Source organism: Bubalus bubalis, chromosome 2 (assembly GCF_019923935.1).
Source record: "Bubalus bubalis isolate 160015118507 breed Murrah chromosome 2, NDDB_SH_1, whole genome shotgun sequence".
Lineage (NCBI taxonomy): Eukaryota > Metazoa > Chordata > Mammalia > Artiodactyla > Bovidae > Bubalus > Bubalus bubalis.
Window position 1 is genome coordinate 73,903,146 of NC_059158.1, and position 20,772 is coordinate 73,923,917.

Here is a 20,772-nt window from a genome sequence, read left to right on the forward strand (position 1 = left end):
GTTTGATTGTTTCTAAACTTGAATTAAAATGTCAGTGTCATTGATTTTCTTAATTTATTAAGCATCAGGGGGCTAAAAAGATTTACTAAATAAATAATTGTATAATTCTAATGGGAGAAAGTTGAGACTAGGGTCATATCCTAGTGTACAGAGGTTTTTTAATGATCAGATAAATGATCATGGGATTGGATTCTTTTCTCTGTCAGTGATAGAACTCTTAATTCCATTCTCTCCAAATGAATGGTCCCCAGCTCACATCCCCTAGATTCATGTTACATGTTAAATAATTTTTCTGACTTTTTACCAGTCTGAAGCCCCCCAGCAAACATTATAATTTCTTCTTTAACTGCTTCAATTGGATTTTGCTTTGTTGTTTTCAACTCTGAAAATATTTAAATATCCTCCCTGTTTGATTCTGCATCTCTGCTAAGGATTTATTTGACCTTTGTGGTCACAGTCTGTTAATGTTAAATAGTACAGCAATAGTAACTCTGCTAAAATGTGGTTAAAAAATAATGTTTGAGAAATGGCAACATTGGAACACAGAACAATAAGTAGTACACTATAGCTGAAGAGAAACTTACTTGTATCCTAAGATAGCCAAGGATGCTTTTGTGGTGGCCTGGTTTTCATGTGCCCAGTGCTTACTGGAAGATTTATATGCATTGTGTTTGTTACAAATATTTTAAAAAAGATCTTTCTTTTTTTTATGAAGAAATTCTTTCAGGACAAGTTGTGCTTGTTTTGTTTTTTAAGAACTTTAAGTTTTTGGAAAAGTAAAAACTTAGTTTAAGTAAAAATGTATGGGGGGGGTCCACAAATAAAAGATTACCCAGTATTTTTTAATACTCTAGGAAAATTCCTGGGATCTACTGTTTTCTACAAAATTTCATTGGCTCTCACCAAATGTACATATAGTTTAGGGGTTTTGTTTGTCTTTACGCACATTAAACCATAGATATTTGCTACCTGTGTTACTCTTCTAAAGAAACAAATTTCCTATGTAATATTTGTAATCAAAAAGTAACTCATCTGAATAAGAAAATATTAACCATCCAGGAGTTTCATTTAAGAAGATTTAGTTAAGTATTTAAGTTGTATTCCCCAGAATCATTTCTTTAAGACTTGTGTGACAAACTGAGAGAGATCTTTGCACACAGTGGGTAGCTGGCAGGTTTTCTGCAGGGGGTTTCTACTGAGAGCTGACAGAGGGCATCTTGGCAAATGTTCAGAAACCTACATTAACTTAGTTGGGCCCTGCATGGAGCCTCATGTTCAGCAGAATTCTTCTGACCTCCCTCTGCATGCCAAGCTAATGAGCAAACACCAAATGAGCCCACTCCAACGAAACAGACTCTCTCCCAACCTACTTCATTTTCATATGTTCTCTGGGGGTGGGGAGCAAGATTTCACAAGGACTGATGATGCTGCAAAGACCACAATAATGATAATTAACTTGCTGAATTTAGAAGATTATGCTGTTAATTAGTTGCAAAATAAAGATAAGTAATAGAGCAGCAGATGGTAGGATAACACCCAGGAGAAGGAGGGTTATTACTCTGATGAGCTTTTGTGGTGCTTATGAAATATGGATCTGACTTTTTCATAAATTGTTTCTAGAGAACATTGTGTTTTTTCTTTGAACTACGATCGAGTAGTTTATTCCTACCAGGTACTGACAGATGTGATAAAAATTTGCTTTCATGGGTACAACATATAACATAGAATTTGAATAAAATTATTTTTAGCAGATTACCTCTTAAAATGGATATCAGATTGGTCAGCACAAGACTATATTCACTTTTTTTTTCCTACATTCACTCTAATTGACACAGTCTTTAAGACAAAAAGTTTTCAACATAGTAGCTGAATTTTACAACACTAAAATTTAACTCTAACATTAAATTACTAGTATGCTTAGAAACATAGTAATAAAGATTTTCGTTTTCTTTCCTTTAGTTTAAAATTAAAATTTGCCTAGCTTTTATTGTACATGTTACAGAATATAGACTTGTTAAATCTTATATATATAATTTCTCTGAGTACTTAATCTTCATTTACTTATATTAGATTTCTCTATTGATAGAATTTTGATCCAGTAATGGACAGACCAGTGTTTGATACTCTTAATGGTTACTAAAATATACTTAGAATACTTAATGTTAGGACTTCCCTGGTGGTCCAGTGGCAAAGACTCTGTGCCCCCAAGGCAGAGGGCTGGGGTTTGATCCCTGGTGAGGGAACTAGATTCCACATGCTGCAACTAAGACCCAGCACAGATAAATAAATAAATACTAAAAAAAAAAAAAAAAAAAAAAAAAGAATACTTAATGTGAGACAAAAGCTCTAGTTTTTCCAAACCTTTTCAACCTTTTGTTTAAAATATGTTTGTTCAGTGAACCAGGAGTCAACAGACAGAATTTCTAGTCCTAGATCTGCTTCTAACTTGCTCTGTGATCCTGGGAAGTAACTTCACTCTTGGGGCCTTAATTTCTTTACCTGTAAGATGGTAATTGGACTAATTGAGTAGCTCCAAAATTCTGTTGTAAGATAAATATCTATCATATTTATAGATGTTTTCATTAATTTGGGGGGACCAAATTACCCTTCTTTAAAATGTCTCAACATATATGTGGGTGGATTGTAGATATCCTTACATTAGTTGTAAAATGTATATGAATCACCATTTAGACAACTTTCTTCTCCTAACCCACTGTAATATTTTAGCATACATTTGTTTTTAAACATGTTTGTTTAAAAAAAATTTATAGTTTAAAAAAAATCTGTAGTTCAAAGCAGTGTTAATTAACCCTTGAAAATCTTTTTCTTGCATTTTGTATCCAGTGGCACACTTCCAAGTTAGACCCATTGTAATCAATGTAACAGCATGGAGCAAACATTAGCGCTTCCTCACTGGATGTGTACTGTATACCCTAGGGCAGTCAAGAGAGGATAATGAATGAATACTGATGCTGCTTTTAAGTGCTCTATAAGGTAGTAACTTGCCCTACTAAAGATTATTCAAGAGAGTGATGTTTATGTACTTCAGACTCCCCTATGTGCAGTTACTGTATTTCATTAATTCTAAGAGCTAAGCTCTTTACTATAAAACTTTAAATGCTCTTCAATTCTATGTTTCCTACCTAAGGACTTAAAAATGTTTTACCAACACATAATTTACCAAGCTTACATCTCAACCAGTACTTATATTTATATACATTTTATATCCAGAAATGAAAGCCCTAACCTAACGCTATTATAGATTGGCTTATAAAAGATGTAATTATGCACATTGACCACCTTCCCAGATCCTCCTCCTTCTGTTTATATGACCCACACTTTCAAATTCCTCTCTTTTTGCTTTCACTTCTTTGACCATTTAGTTTAAGTATTCCTTCCTGACTACAGCCAAGTACTGCTTTGGTCACCTACCTAATTAGTTTTAATCCATCCACTTCCACATTATCCCATCAGTTATGAGTGTCCCAATTTCCTGAATCTTAGCTGCTAATGTGGTTATTTCTGCTTGTTTATAAGAGAAGGCAGAGAAGGCAACGGCACCCCACTCCAGTATTCTTGCCTGGAAAATCCCATGGACGGAGGAGCCTGGTAGGCTGCAGTTCTTGGGGTCGCTAAGAGTCGGACACGACTGAGCGACTTCACTTTCTCTTTTCACTTTCATGCATTGGAGAAGTGAGCAACCCACTCCAGTGTTCTTGCCTGGAGAATCCCAGGGACGGGGAAGCCTGGTGGGCTGCCGTCTATGGGGTCACACAGAGTCGGACATGACTGAAGTGACTTAGCATAGCATAGCATAAGAGAAGGAAGAAAAAATGGAACTGGGAATCTTAATCTGGAGTCTGAAAGATGCAGTGTACCATGTGGTCTTGAGAATATATTTTCCAAAATAAAATACATCTAGAGGAGTTCACGGTGGTCCAGTAGCTAAGACTCTGCGCTCCCGATGCAGGGGACCCAAGTTTGATCCCTGGTCAGATCCCACATGCCACAACTAAGAGTTTGCATGCTGCAACTAAGACCTGGCACAGTCAAATAAATAAATTAAATATATATTTTTTAATTCAATATAATATTAAAATTTTAATTTAAAATTTTAAATATTTAGCTTCAGACTGAGCTAAACCTGTCCTTAAAATGATCCCTGAGTACTTTTTTTCCTAAGTATATTTTGAAAATACAGAAGTTAAGGAACTCGTGTGATTCTTTGGTGTCCATACCCTAACACCTGAACTATGAAAATAGAGGGCTCAATAGATATTTTTGAAAAAGGTAAGGAAGCTTTTTAATTTAAAATTTAATTTAAATTAAAAAATTAATTTAAAATTTAAAAAATTAAGAAATCCTTATATAACTCAGGTAAGTTTTACTAGGTTGGTCATAACTTTCCTTCCAAGGAGTAAGCGTCTTTTAATTTCATGGCTGCAGTCACCATCTGCAGTGATTTTGGAGCCCCCAAAAATAAAGTCTGACACTGTTTCCCCATGTATTTGCCATGAAGTGATGGGACCAGATGCCATGATCTCAGTTTTCTGAATGTTGAGCTTTAAGCCAACTTTTTCACTCTCCTCTTTCACTTTCATCAAGAGGCTTTTTAGTTCCTCTTCACTTTCTGCCATAAGGGTGGTGTCATCTGCATGCATATCTGCATATTCAAAAGCAGAGACATTACTTTGCCAACAAAGGTCTGTCTGGTCAAGGCTATGGTTTTTCCAGTGGTCATGTATGGATGTGAGAGTTGGACTGAAGAAAGCTGAGCACAGAAGAATTGATGCTTTTGAACTGTGGTGTTGGAGAAGACTCTTGAGAGTCCCTTGGACTGCAAGGAGATCCAACCAGTCCATCTGAAAGGAGATCAGTCCTGGGTGTTCTTTTGGAAGGAATGATGCTAAAGATGAAACTCCAGTACTTTGGCCACCTCATGTGAAGAGTTGACTCATTGGAAAAGACTCTGATGCTGGGAGGGATTGGGGGCAGGAAGAGAAGGGGACGACAGAGGATGAGATGGCTGGATGGCATCACCGACTCGATGGACGTGAGTTTCGGTAAACTCCGGGAGTTGGTAATGGACAGGGAGGCCTGGTGTGCTGTGAATCATGGGGTCGCAGAGTCGGACACGACTAAGTGACTGAACTGAACTGAACTGAAGTTTTACATATTTAATCTTTACCTCAGCCCTACAAGGAAGTTGTCATTGTTCCCAGTTTTACAGATAGTTTGAGACAGAGTTAATTTCTAAACAGTAAAGTATCTTCTCAGCTGTATACATTTTGTATGCTAATATATATACACACAGTATATCTTATGTATGCTAACCAGTGAAGAAACTAGGACTTTATAAACTGCTGTTTGCAGTTCATAAGGAAGTACTCAGTCAGAAAAGATGGGGAAAACATACCTAATCTGGGGTGATATGGCTTTAGCGGTTACAGTATCAGACTTGGCATTCCGAATCCTTTGTGGTTGTCTTTCACACCACTTGGCTTGCTGGATCTTAGGTCCCTGACGAGGAATTGAACTTGGGCCTATGACAGAGACAGAGCAAAGTCCTAACCACTGGACCACCAGGGGATTCCCTTGTAGTTGTCTTTTGAATCATCAAGCCACCCAGTCTTTGATTATCTTTCTTGATTTTTGCATTTTCTTTTTTTTCCCCTTCTTTTTTTGGTGGCGGGAGATAGGATAATATACATAACATGATGCCATGGAAAAACTGCACTTTGAAAAGAAGAAGATCCAGATTTAAATCTAGGATCTTAACTAGCTTAATGGCTGTGTGACCTTGGGCAAATGATCTCTAGTGTCCTAATGTGCCATATTCAGACTGAAATTGAAGAAAGTGGAGAAAACCACTAGACCATTCAGGTATGACCTAAATCAAATCCATTATGACTATACAGTAGAAGTGAGAAATAGATTTAAGAGACTAGATCTGCTAGACAGGGTGCCTGATGAACTATGGATGGAGGTTCGTGACATTATACAGGAGGCAGGAATCAGGACCATTCCCCAAGAAAAAGAAATGGAAAAAAACAAAATGGCTGTCTGAGGAGGCCTTACAAATAGCTGTGAAAAGAGAAGCAAAAGAGAAAAGGAGATACACACATTTGAATGCAGAGTTCCAAAAAATAGCAAGGAGACATAAAAAAGCCTTCCTCAGCGATCAATGCAAAGAAATAGAGGGAAACAATAGAATGGGAAAGACTAGAGGTCTCTTCAAGAAAATTAGAGATACCAAGGGAACATTTCATGCAAAGATGGGCTCAATAAAGGACATAAATGGTATGGACCTAACAGAAGCAGAAGATATTAAGAAGAGGTGGCAAGAATACACAGAAGAACTGTACAAAAAAGATCTTCATGACCCAAATAATCACGATGGTGTGATCACTTACCTAGAGCCAGACATCGTGGAGTGTGAAGTCAAGTGGGCCTTAGGAAGCATCACTACGAACAAAGCTGGTGGAGGTGATGGGATTCCAGTTGAGCTATTTCAGATCCTGAAAGATGATGCTGTGAAAGTGCTGCACTCAATATTTCAGCAAATATGGAAAATTCAGCAGTGGCCACAGGACTGGAAAAGGTCAGTTTTCATTTCAATCCCAAAGAAAGGCAATGTCAAAGAATGCTCAAACTACTGCACAATTGCACTCATCTCACACGCTAGTAAAGTAATGCTTAAAATTCTCCAAGCCAGGCTTTAGCAATACGTGAACCGTGAACTTCTAGATGTTTAAGCTGGTTTTAGAAAAGGCAGAGGAACCAGAGATCAAATTGCCAACATCTGCTGGATCATCAAAAAAGCAAGAGAGTTCCAGAAAAACATCTATTTCTGCTTTATTGACTATGCCAAAGCCTCTATGTGGTTCACAATAAACTGGAAAATTCTACAAGAGATGGGCATACCAGACCACCTGACCTGCCTCTTGAGAAACCTGTATGCAGGTCAGGAAGCAACAGTTAGAACTGGACATGGAACAACAGACTGGTTCCAAATAGGAAAAGGAGTACGTCAAGGCTGTATATTGTCACCCTGCGTATTTAACTTATATGCAGAGTACATCATGAGAAACGCTGGGCTGGAAGAAACACAAGCTGGAATCAAGATTGCCGGGAGAAATATCAATAACCTCAGATATGCAGATGACACCACTCTTATGGCAGACAGTAAAGAGGAACTAAAAAGCCTCTTGATGAAAGTGAAAGAGGAGAGTGAAAAAGTTGGCTTAAAGCTCAACATTCAGAAAACTAAGATCATGGCATCTGGTCCCATCACTTCATGGCAAATAGATGGGGAAACAGTGGCTGACTTAATTTTTCTGGGCTCCAAAATCACTGCAGATGGTGACTGCAGCCATGAAATTAAAAGACACTTATGTCTTGGAAGGAAACTTATGACCAACCTAGATGGCATATTAAAAAGCAGAGACATTACTTTGACAACGTAGGTCCATCTAGTCAAGGCTATGGGTTTTTCCAGTGGTCATGTATGGATGTGAGAGTTGGACTATAAAGAAAGCTGAGTGCAGAAGAATTGATGCTTTTGAACTGTAGTGTTGGAGAAAACTCTTGAGAGTCCCTTGGACTGCAAGGAGAGCCATCCAGTCCATTCTAAAGGAAATCAGCCCTGGGATTTCTTTGGAAGGAATGATGCTAAAGCTGAAACTCCAGTACTTTGGACACCTCATGCAAAGAGTTGAATCATTGGGAAAGACCCTGATGCTGGGAAAGATTGAGGGCAGGAGGAGAAGGGGACGACAGAGGATGAGATGGTTGGATGGCATCACCGACTCGATGGACATGGGTTTGGGTGGAATCTGGGAGTTGGTGATGAACAGGGAGGCCTGGCGTGCTGTGGTTCATGGGGTCGCAAAGAGTTGGACACGACTGAGCGGCTGAACTGAGCTGGACTGCATCTGTAAAATCAACATACTGTTTATTAGAAACTGATTTAAAAACTACTGATAACACAGCAGCAGGGATGGATCTCAGGTGCATTATGCTAAAGGGAAGAATCCAGATTCAAAAGGCTTATTATATATACTATATATTCCATTTATATGATATTTGGAAAAGCAAAACTTTGAATATCAAAAAACAGACTTGGGGTTTTCAGGGACTGTGGTGGGAGGTAGTCATATGTGGATGTGAGAGTTGGACCATAAACAAAGCTGAGCACTGAAGAATTGATGCTTTTGAGCTGTGGTGTTGGAGAAGACCCTTGAGAGTCCCTTGGACTGCAGGGAGATCAAACTAGTCAATCCTAAAGGAAATCAGTCCTGAATATTCACTGGAAGGACTGAAGCTAAAGCTCTAATACTTCGGCCACCTGATGCGAAGAACTGACTCATTGGAAAAGATCCTGATGCTGGGAAAGATTGAAGGTAGGAGAAGGGGGATGACAGAGGACAAGATGGTTGGATGGCATCACCAACTCGTTGGACATGAGTTTGAGCAAGCTCTGGGAGTTGGTGATGGACAGGGAAGCCTGGGGTGCTACAGTCCATGGGATCTTAAAGAGTTGGACACGACTGAGTGACTGAACTGTGGTGGGAGGAGAGTGTGACAGGAAAGAAACATGAGGAAGTTCTGGTGGGTGATAGGACTGTTCTGTATCCTCATTGTAGGAGGTGGTGCACAACTGTATGTGCTTGTTAAAATTCATAGAAATATATGCTGAAAAGACTTCGTTTTACTGTATGTAACTTATACCTCAACAAAACATTTTTTACACTACTGACCTTGTTTTTAAAATCATACCCAGAATCTACAATGATTAGCAGTAGAAAATGTCTACTAACACTTGCTTAAGCAGAAATATTGGTGGTCTTTTAATATATACCTCATTTCTAAGGTATCTGGATCAGTTATAGATATTAAGATATGCACAGATGAAAATAAATTACAGATTTTCTAAATTATTCTTAGTTGAAGTAAATGAAAACAATTGTATTAGAATCATGTAGGGGACTTTGTCTAAAGCTCTTCTCTAGTATCTACCCCTTTATGCTATTTCCAAAGAAAGAAGAGAGGAAAAGTTGCCAAGACAGACTCAGGAAAGCTTCCCAAAGGTCTTTTATCTGTCTTACTGATATTTAGGAATGCAGTGGAATATAATAAAACTAAGTTTAAAGCCTATGTATTCATTAACATGTCTCATTTGGTTAACTAAAAGTGTGTTGGGAGTTAGATTTGGGTAGAAGGCAGGGAGCATTTTTTTTTTAATTGGTATTTGCATTTCAGAGATTAAAAGCTGCTTTGACCCAGCAACATCCTCCAGTTACCAACGGCGATACTGTCAAAGGTCACAGTAGTGGTTTGGTTAGGACTCAATCAGAGGAATCTCGACCACAGTCATTACAACAGCCAGCCACATCCACCACAGAAACACCGGTATGTGTGTTGTTTTTATCATTCATCTCTCAGTTTTCCTAAAAAAAAAAAAAAAAAAACCAACACCACACAGTGTGACTTCAATGACTATATACTTTGAAAAGATTTTCTGGTCAAATTTTTATTCCAAAAGTGTATTTAAAAAGCCTTAAGAAAAGGTAACTCAACATAAAAGTTGAACATATAAAAAATAAATAAGCAGTTGTTACTGCTGAGGGCACTCTGTAAATGTTTCTCAGAGTATCTGTATGTTGGTTTAAAATGGCATAGTATCCATCAATAGTATTTAAAGAAAACTTTACTATTGGTTGTATTCAACAAGTAATTTATATATGAACCATATTACTGATATAAGACAGTTCTTGAATTAACACTTGTGAAATGTCACCAAAGTAGCAGATAGGTTTAATGGCAGCTGTTTATACTAGAGGCCCGTTTCACTCTAATTTGTGTCTGGCCATTAGATGATTGCTATTTCTATATGTCTGCAGTAAAGCATTACTGTATTTCTGTTAAATGTTTCAGAGCTCTATTTAGACGTTTTTCTTCTCTACTTAAAGAATATTAGCATTTAAAAGTAAAACTTTCCAATTAAAGAAACACAGCTGAACAACAAGTTTAATATTACCTCCTAAGCACAGGTGTTTAGATAACAGTATTTTTACCTTTGTGAAACTTAAGATAAAGTGAAATAGTTGTGGTTGTCATCCACCAAGCAACTTTACCTAGGGGCCAAAAGAGAGGAAAAGTGAGTGTGTTCTTATGTCTTAACTCAGGGTTAGCCAACTGGCTCATGAGCCTAATGCAGCTCATGGCTGTTTATCTATGGCTGGCAAGTTCAGTATGGCTTTTACATACTTAAAAGTTTATTTAAAAGAAAGTAAATGAATGTAATTTATTTTCTTGTACTAACTATGGTTTACCTGGATCTCGTTTTTATTTATATTTTTATACTTTATTGTATTGGAATGAAGCTCCAGGACAGCAGGACTTTTATCTGGTCTATCACTGCTATATCACTAAAATAGTTCCTGCATATTTTTCAGTGAAGTAGAATGAATGAATCAATAGAAAAAGGGAGAGAAGGAAGAATATATGCTTCTAAGTAGCCTCAAATCCTTGTTAGAGGTAGAGATACATATAATTCAGGTTAATTACCTGCAGAACGTAAAGATTTCTGCCTACGGTATAGACGAAGAGAATGTAGAAATTTTTGTTTACATCATTAAAGTAGAGGCAAGAGATTTGTTTTCAGGCTGCTACTTTGGATCATGTGTCTATGGCCACAAAGTGCTTTCTTTTGCACTGTTTCCAAGGGTTTATATCGTATCTCCTGTATTCAGGTGTTCTGTGGCACTATTTTGGGATTTGTGAGAGACATGAAGATATTCTATAATCCTAAACACTGGACAGTATCACTAATGACTGAAGATTTCTGTCTGGCTGATATTGCCGGGCAGGCGGACCAATTAAAATGAAAATCTAGACTCTGGGATTCTACCTACCAGGAAAATGAGCGTTAATAATTATATAAACCTGACCCTTAGAAAAAGACTGACCCCAAATTTCAGAAACTAAAGAAAAGCTGAATACACTAAAATGTGTATGTACTTTCAATTCCTTAATTTTAGACAAACCAATTTTTAAAAAACATTTACAGTTTAATGCTATTTTTTATTGTAAAAATAGCATAGAAACCATGGTTTCCCATAGTGAATTTAAATAAAAAGTTATTTTTTATTAGTACCTTAATAATTATCAAAGCGAATAATAACATAATGTTTGCTTAAAAGTGCACTTGGAAAAATAAAAGATCTGTACATCATCATGTGTATTACATTTTTCAATTTCTTTGTATTCTCTCTGTAAACATGAAAATATTATTTATACAAACGTTAAAGACTAAAATACAATCCTAAAGGAAATCAACTCTGAATATTCATTGTATGAATATTGATGCTGTAGCTCCAATACTTTGGCCACCTTATACAAATAGCCGACTCATTGGAAAAGACCTTGATATTGGGAAAAATTGAAGGCGGGAGGAGAAGCAGGTGATAGAAGATGAGATGGTTGGATGTCATCACCGCCTCAATGCACATGAGTTTGAGCAAACTCCAGGAGATAGTGAAAGACAGAGAGGCCTGGCGTGTTGCAGTCCATGGGGTCGCAAAGAGTCAGACACAACTTAGCGACTGAACAACAGCAAAGAATACATTCACTGTGACAGTTAGTGAGAATCTCGGTTTAGCAATGCTTATTTACTTCAAGGAATTTGTTAAACAACAGGGTGATTTGCACATTGCTTCAGAATATTGATGTATACAATGAGACTTAGAAAATAAAATTAGTACATGTCACCTTTGCAAGGGGCTTCCCTGATAGTTCGGTTGATAAAGAATCCAGCTGCAATGCAGGAGAGCCCAATTCGATTGCTCGGTCGGGAAGATCCGCTGGATAAGGGAAAGGCTACCCATTCCAGTATTTTGGCCTGGAGAATCCCATGGAATGTATAGTTCATGGGGTCACAAAGAGTTGGCACAACTGAGTGACTTTCACTTTCACCTTTGCAATCCTTTACTGCCTATTATATTAATTTTAATCACTAGGTACAAATATAAAAAACTTTCATTTGTGTCTATTATAGGCTTCTCCAGCTCACACTACTCCACAGACCCAAAATACAACTGGTCGTCGAAGAAGAGCAGCTAATGAAGATCCCGATGAAAAAAGGAGGAAGTTTCTGGAAAGAAATAGAGCAGCAGCTTCAAGATGCCGACAAAAGAGAAAAGTCTGGGTTCAGTCTTTAGAGAAGAAAGCAGAAGACTTGAGTTCATTAAATGGTCAACTGCAGGTATGGTGCATATATTTAAATTGTTTTATTTATTTTTAATAATTATGAACACACATTTTCCTTATTTTTTCCTAGTTAGCTATTCAGACATTTTAGGACACAATATTGGGTGTGTATGGAATCTGTAGTAAAGTGTAGTTTAATAAGCTAAATACAAAGATGAAGTAATATAATTTTCAATACTGATACAGTGAAGAAATTTTTAAATGTAAGTGTTTACTTGCATAGTACAAAAGTACCTAAACTATCTGGTTTAAACTTTATAAAGTTAATGATATAGAGTTCAACAGAATCTTAAACTGTAAAATATTACTGGTACTTCACTTTTCTTATTTTTTGGTTCATGTCACAACTGTAGAGTTGGTTCAGTTTGCAGTTTTTGTTTTTAAGTTCTTTTGTTCTTTGAATTATAAATTTTGTTTTGTTTTGTTTGTTTTATTTAAAGTGAATATAGTGCTCGTGAAAGGTGCCAGATTGACAGCTTTGGGACTGAAGGACTAATTATCCACAGAACAGGTACAATATGGCCAGTGGCAGTAGAAAGCATTTCATACTGCCCTGCCAGTGTGCCTCAGATTTATTTCTTAGGAACCCTATGTGGTATAAAGGTTTTAAGGCTCCTTCCTATTCAGTCTTTGGTAAGATTTTCAGTGATGGTATTTGGCAGCACTAAGTCTATTTCCTTCCTTCTGTTTTTTCTTCCTTTTTTGTTGTTGTTTTTAATGTTACAAATATTCTCGAGTAAAATCTTCTAAACTACCAATTGATAAGCATCAATGAGAAAAATCGATGAATTTATGAATTAAATTGATGAATTTAAATTCATTATGAATTTAATGAATTAATCGTAGTTGTTATTATTGGTCAATCCTCTGAGCTGTCCATTCCTACTTAAAAATTAATCATGACCGATGATGAGACTTGCTCTCATCTTACATCTTTAAAGATGTCACCAGTATCAGTGTGTTGTTTAAATGCTTAGGAAAAAGCTTTCTAGCTTTTTAGCTCCAGGCATAGCATTTCACCTAATGTAAATTTTAATAACTTAACACTTTTTCATATGTGAGACAGTTATCTTTTAAAACTCTGTGTTGGGCTTTGAATATTGACATGTTAGCTTTAGAACAAATAAATTATCTTGCAAAACTTACTTTTAACCATTTAAAATTAAATATGATTTTAATTTTACCATATCACAGAGACTTCAATATGTACTTATATACTACTGCTGCTGCTGTTGCTAAGTCGCTTCAGTTGTGTCCGACTCTGTGTGACCCCGTAGATGGCAGCCCATCAGGCTCCCCCATCCCTGGGATTCTCCAGGCAGGAACACTGGAGTGGGTTGCCATCTCCTTCTCCAAGGCATGAAAGTGAAAAGTGAAAGTGAAGTCGCTCAGTCGTGTCCGACTCTTAGCGACCCCATGAACTGCAGCCCACCAGGCTCCTCCATCCATGGGGTTTGCCAGGCAAGAGTACTGGAGTGGGGTACCATTGCCTTCTCTGACTTATATACTAGGATATGTTAAATAATATATTACCTGATAAATAAATTCTTCTTCAGGAACTATTTTCATATCATAATTTTTCAAAACAAACTTTTCAATTTTTTCTTTAAAGTGAAACATTATAGATACAGATTTATTTATGTACTATAAAAATGGTTATTTATCAGATTTCTGAATATTAACTATCATTTAAATGTTTGAGTATTCATACTAATACATTAACAAAGTGATTTAGGTGGATCTATTAAACTAACAAAATCATTCTTCTGAATGACTTGGCTTCTTAACAGTTACATGGTATTAAAAATAACATTCTTTGTTAGCCTTAGTTGTCTTACCCATGGAATAGAGATAATAATACTTGCTGGTCCTCCTGCTCTGGATTGTTATTTACATCAAATTAGAATTTTTGTAGGCATTTTAAAATATATTAATTTTAATAGGATAAATTTATCAATATTTTCTTTTGTAATTTGGCTAATTATGCCTTTTTAAGAAGTGAAAATGTTTCAAAACTATAAAGTGGTATATAAATATATGGTTATATTCTCAAGGTACTGGACTTTAGGTTGGGCCAGTTTTCTGTTCTGACCCAAGTTACAACAATATTAGCAACTTTTAATGAGATTGTTGTTCAGTGGCTAAGTCATGTCCAACTGTTTTTGACCCTGTGGACTGCAACTTGCCAGGCTTCCCTGTCCTTCACTATCTCCCAGAGTTTGCTCAAACTCATGTTAATCATATTGCTATTTCCTTAATTATACTGCAGCCCTGGTCACCACTATGAACACTAACAGTGCTTTATTATTTCAGAAAACTTTGGAGAATTCAGTATTCACAATAAATGTAATATTTACTTCATTAATTTCATGTTTTTTCCACCATCCAAACTATATAAAATACCATTATTGTAAAATGTATTCATTTTTATATTTCCTAATTTGAGTAGAAATTTCTTGATTGGAGGAATAAAGGCAAGATTTATCACCTAGGTAAAAGTTAGCTAACACTTCAGTTTTGAAGCAGGCATGAAACTTTTAAATAGAAGTCACAATCAAGAAATCATGAAGTTAAACTATAGTTGAACATAACTACTTAATATCTCAAATTAAAACAGAACCAGTTGTTTTTTTTAAATTGAGGTATAGTTGATATATAGTATATAATTACATGTTGCCATGTACATGTCATGATTCACAATTGTTGAAGGTTATACTCTACTTACAACTTACTTTATTCCTTTTGCTGTACAATGTGTCCTGGCAGCTTGTTTATTTTATACATAGCAGGTTTTTTAAATGTTTGTTTATATATTTGTCTGTGCTGGATCTTAGATGTGGCATGTGAACTCATAGTTGAAGCATGTGGGATTTAGTTCTCTGACCAGGAATCAAACCCTGGGTGCTCTACATTGGGAGTGCAGAGACACAGCCACTGGACCACCAGGGAAGTCCCTACATATAGCAGTTTTTAATCTCTTATCTCTGTCTTGCCCACTGGTAAGCATGGTTTTTTCTCAGTATCTGTTTTGTTTTTGGTTATTCACTATATTCACTAGTTTTATGTTTCAGAACCAAGATACAGGTGATATCATACAGTATTTGTCTTTCTCTGATTTATTTCACTAAGCATAAAAATCAGTATTTTTAATCATTAATAATTGAGGGATGAATAGCATCATGGTTAGAAAGAAAGTGTTCTTAGTTTTAAAGATATATACCAAAACATGAAACTAGGTGAGATGATGTGTTATCGGGTATTTAAAAAAAAAACTTTTGCAAAAAAGAAAGAGAATAAGGTCCTTTTGAATATATTAACCTGGAAAATGTCTTTAATATTATGGGCAAAAAGTAAGTTGCATGGAAACAGCCCAGATGTCCATCAGTAGATAAATTGTGGCATATACATCCAATAAAATATTTTTCAGCCACAAAAAGGAGTGAAATTACATGCTACAATGTGAATAAATCGCAAAACATTATGCTTAAGTGAAAGAAGCCACAAAGTCACATACTATATGACTCCATTTATATGAAATATATAGAACAAATTAATCCATAGAGACAAAATGCAAACGGGTAGTTTCCAGAGACGGGGGGGTGGGGGGGGGGGGGAATAGGAAGAAACTGGTTAATGGACAAGGGGTTTTACTCTTGAATGGTCAGATAGAGGGTGGTCATAGCACAACATTGCAGATGTGTACTAATGCTACTGAATTTTTCAGTTTAAAATGGTTAATTCTATATTATGGAAATTTCACCTCAACAAATTACTCAAAAGTCACATACTAAAAATGTATAGCATAATTCTTTTTCATTAATGAAAGCTTTATAGTTAAAATGTGTAAATGTGTAGATATGGAAATCAGTATAGAAATGAATCTTTAAACAGGTAAAATTTTAAGAATGACATGTATTAGTTTGTAACAGTGATAAAGGGGGTTTGGGAAGAAAGGGTACTTCAACTATGACTTTTTCTATTGTTTCAAGTGGATATATGATTTTTTGTTGTTTTTTTACTTACATGTCATGTAAAATAAGTTTTAAAAAAGTAAGTGACACATTCTAGTTTTCAGAATATGAAGAGTTAATATGCTTATAATAGATTCTGGAGAAAAAATTTCATTCAGTCTGCCAACAGCAAAACTGTTAACTGTGAAGAACAGAATGACTTGTAAAGAAAATTGAATGTCAAAGAAATAATTAAACTCTACTTTATGTGAAAACATTCATCAGTTCTACATTTCCTTAATAATTCTTCATGTGACATACAGGTTTAGCTGATCAGTGTAGTGGGCAGTAATGACCCATGGTTACTTATATATAATAAAAGGTTTAATGAGTGTTGAGGTGTGACTGTTCGTATTTTTACCAAATATATATTAGGTTTTAAGAAAATACTAATTATTCAACTTTACTGCCCCATTCACTGAATTTAATTATATTTTAGCTTTCTAGAATCATTAAAAACAATTTCATCAAATTGTATTAGAGACATTTATGGTACTCTAGACCAAGAATTGGATGCTGTTGGTTATAAACTATTATATTTTCTTTTTTTTTTTAATTTTATTTTATTTTTAAATTTTACATAATTGTATTAGTTTTGCCAAATATCAAAATGAATCCGCCACAGGTATACATGTGTTCCAAAGGTAATATATGATTTTGTCTTTTACTTGAAATGGTTTTAACGCCATTATGTCTTTGTCTTACATATACTCATCTTGTGGGTTAGTTTTCAGTTTAGAACTGCAGCATTTCCTTTATGACAAAAGGCAGACTCATAGGAGCTCTTAACAATCTGTGATAAAACCTGTAGAATTTGTTGTGGATTTTGCTTTTAAAACTTAGGCACTGCAAATGTGTGTGGACTGGAAGCTCGGTAAATTAATAGAAGCATTCTTTGATAACAAGATATGTGAGGAGTTTTCACTAATAAGTTAATGATACAGAAAAGGTTTTGTTTACTGGTCCATTGACTTAGGGGGAATGGGATCAATTTTTTAAATCCTGGTACCTAAACAGTATTTTAGTATTTATCACTTGAAATAGAAAGGAATGGCAACAATTGGGAGATGGTATCCAATACCTGAAAATTTTAAAAATGTTAATTCCTGAAAAACTCTAGAACTCCACTCCCAGTGGAAATCCACTGATTTCCATACCTACACATTTACACATTTCCCAGACTGAGTTTTTCACTATAATCTAGAGGGGAAAAGGGTAATAGTGATGCCACTTCTATCTCATTGATCTCATCCACTCCCAATGGAAATCTACTGATTTCCATACCTACACATTTACACATTTCCCAGACTGAGTTTTTCACTATAATCTAGAGGGGGAAAGGGTAATAGTGATGCCACTTCTATCTCATGTATTTTATTCTGAGTACTTCTTTTTACTGTTGTTGCTCAATCGCTAGGTTGTGTCCGACTTTGCGACCCCATGAACTGCAGCAGGCCTGGCTTCCCTGTCCTTCACTATCTCCCGGAGTTTGCTCAGACTCATGTCCATTGAGTCAGTGATGCCATCCAATCATCTCCTCCTTTGTTGCTCCCTTCTTCTCTTGACCTCAATCTTTCCCAGTATCTGGGTCTTTGCCAATGAGTCAACTCTTTGCATCAGATGGCCAAAGTATTTGAGCTTCAGCATCAGTCCTTCCAATGAATATTCAGGACTGATTCCCTTTAGCATTGACTAGTTTGATCTCCTTGGCGGTCCAAGGGACTCTCAAGAGTCTTCTCCAGCACCACAGTTTGAAAGCATTGATTCTTCAGCACTCAGCTCTCACATCCATACATGACTATTGGCAAAACCATAGCTTTGACTATATGGACCTTGCAAAGCAAGGTGATGTCTCTGCTTTTTAATATGCTGTCTAGGTTTGTCATAGCTGTTCTTCCAAGGAGCAAGCATCTTTTAATCTCATGGCTGCCGTTTTTACTAGTCTTTACTAAAATCTTCCCAAGCCTTTACCTCCTCATCTGTCAAACTCATAGAATAAGTACTATTTTAAAGACCAAATAAGAGAGGTAATAGAGAAGTTAAGATACTTAAGCTACTCTTCACAAAAATCAATGATAATAGCAATGAGAAACTCCCCAAAGAAGAAACTATCCAATATTATTTCTTTAATTTGGGGGATAGTAGCTGAACTAGAAAGTCAAAGATCGTGAATTTATGGAACCTGATCATCAATCTATCTGTGGCCAAATATCAATGAAATGTTTTGATTGGTTAATCAATTAGCTATCCTGTCATTATTTCATCAGTCTGATCTGCTTCAAACTGTAAATATATATATATATATATATATATATAAAATTTGTTCATCAGTATGTAATTAACTTTTGAGTAGATACAAATAGATTAGAGCAATGGTATAGACAATGCCAAATAATTACATTTTCTCTTAGACCATAATTAGCATCTGCTTTATCTTACCAAATATATTTTACTTTGACCCCCCACACACACAAAAAAAATCAGTAATTGGTCACATTTGAATGGGACTTTAATGTTTTCAAAATGTTTTCATGTCTCATATTTCATTTAATCTTCAGAATGACCCAGAAAGACAGTTAATATATTCTGCAAATAAACTAATAACATACTAACCAGAAAGGTTTTGGAGGCTGAATCCAATTATAATCATTCTAAAATAATCCACAGATATAGAGGTATAAATATTTCTTTTTTCATTTAATATTAAATCTGTTTATCAGTTCAGTTGCTCAGTCATGTCCGACTCTTTGCAACCCCATGAATCGCAGCACGCCAGGCCTCCCTGTCCATCACCAACTTCCAGAGTTCATTCAGACTAACGTCCATCGAGTCAGTGATGCCATCCAGCCATCTCATCCTCTGTCGTCCCCTTCTCCTCCTGCCCCCAATCCCTCCCAGCATCAGAGTTTTCCAGTGAGTCAACTCTTCGCATGAGGTGGCCAAAGTACTGGAGTTTCAGCTTTAGCATCATTCCCTCCAAAGAAATCCCAGGGCTGATCTCCTTCAGAATGGACTGGTTGGATCTCCTTGCAGTCCAAGTGACTCTCAAGTGTCTTCTCCAACACCACAGTTCAAAAGCATCAATTCTTCGGCGCTCAGCTTTCTTTACAGTCCCAACTCTCACATCCATACATGACCGCTGGAAAAACCATAGCCTTGACTAGACAGACCTTTGTTGGCAAAGTAATGTCTCTGCTTTTGAATATGCTACCTAGGTTGGTCATAACTTTTCTTCCAAGGAGTAAGCATCTTTTAATTTCATGGCTGCAGTCACCATCTGCAGTGATTTTGGAGCCCAGAAAAATAAAGTCTGATGCTGTTTCCACTGTTTCCCCATCTATTTCCCATGAAGTGGTGGGACTGGATGCCATGATGTTCGTTTTCTGAATGTTGAGCTTTAAGCCAACTTTTTCACTCTCCACTTTCACCTTCATCAAGAGGCTTTTTAGTTCCTCTTCACTTTCTGCCATAAGGGTGGTGTCATCTGCATATCTGAGGTTATTGATATTTCTCCCGGCAATCTTGATTCCAGCCTGTGTTTCTTCCAGCCCAGCGTTTCTCATGATGTACTCTGCGTATAAGTTAAATAAGCAGGGTGACAATATACAGCCTTGACGTACTCCTTTTCCTATTTGGAACCAGTCTGTTGTTCCATGTCCAGTTCTAACTGTTGCTTCCTGGCCTGCATATAGGTTTCTCAAGAGGCAGGTCAGGTGGTCTGGTATTCCCATCTCTTTCAGAATTTTCCACAGTTTCTTGTGATCCACATAGTCAAAGGCTTTGGCATAGTCAATAAAACAGAAATAGATATTTTTCTGGAACTCTCGTGCTTTTTCCATGATCCAGCGGATGTTGGCAATTTGATCTGGTTCCTCTGCCTTTTCTAAAACCAGCTTGAACATCTGGAAGTTCACGTATTGCTGAAGCCTGGCTTGGAGAATTTTGAGCATTAGTTTACTAGCATGTGAGATGAGTGCAACTGTGAGGTAGTTTGAGCATTCTTTGGCATTGCCTTTCCTTGGGATTGGAATGAAAACTGACCTTTTCCAGTCCTGTGGCCACTGCTGAGTTTTCCAAATTACATTTATTTCTTTCAGATTCACTATGGCTTAAGCAAACTGGTTCTGTTATGGCTTTAAATCATGGTTTATGGAACTGCCTTGTCTAAATACTGTCTGCCTTTTTAAGTTCTTTCCTTTATACATATAATTATGTGACTATAATTCTTGAATGTTTTGTTTAATTTGAATTTTCTGCATTTGTCATAAATGATTTTAAAAATACTGGCCAGGCTTTGGCAAACTCTTCTAATTTTGCCTAATGTAAAGGTTATATACCAGGATAAGCCTCCTTTTATCAACTCCTACCTGGGACCTGATGTAGACCATAAGCATATGCTTACACTTAGGGCTCTCCAGCTCAACTAAATCCATTTCTTTAAGGTTTGGCCTCTTTTATCCAACTGTGTTTCCTTTGCAGTATTTCTTACAGT

The 20,772-nt window shown here is 36.3% G+C and overlaps 1 protein-coding gene across 2 annotated transcripts in view; it reads left to right on the forward strand.

Moving 5' to 3' along the window:
• The window catches only part of ATF2 (activating transcription factor 2), an 84,546-nt gene that overhangs the window by 53,248 nt on the left and 10,526 nt on the right, over positions 1 to 20,772 (forward strand). For both annotated transcript variants that reach the window (XM_025274550.3, XM_025274545.3), the window contains exons 11-12: positions 9,262 to 9,411; positions 12,059 to 12,265. In XM_025274550.3, the coding sequence (XP_025130335.1) occupies positions 9,262 to 9,411; positions 12,059 to 12,265 (357 nt within the window). The remainder of the gene's footprint in view (positions 1 to 9,261; positions 9,412 to 12,058; positions 12,266 to 20,772) is intronic.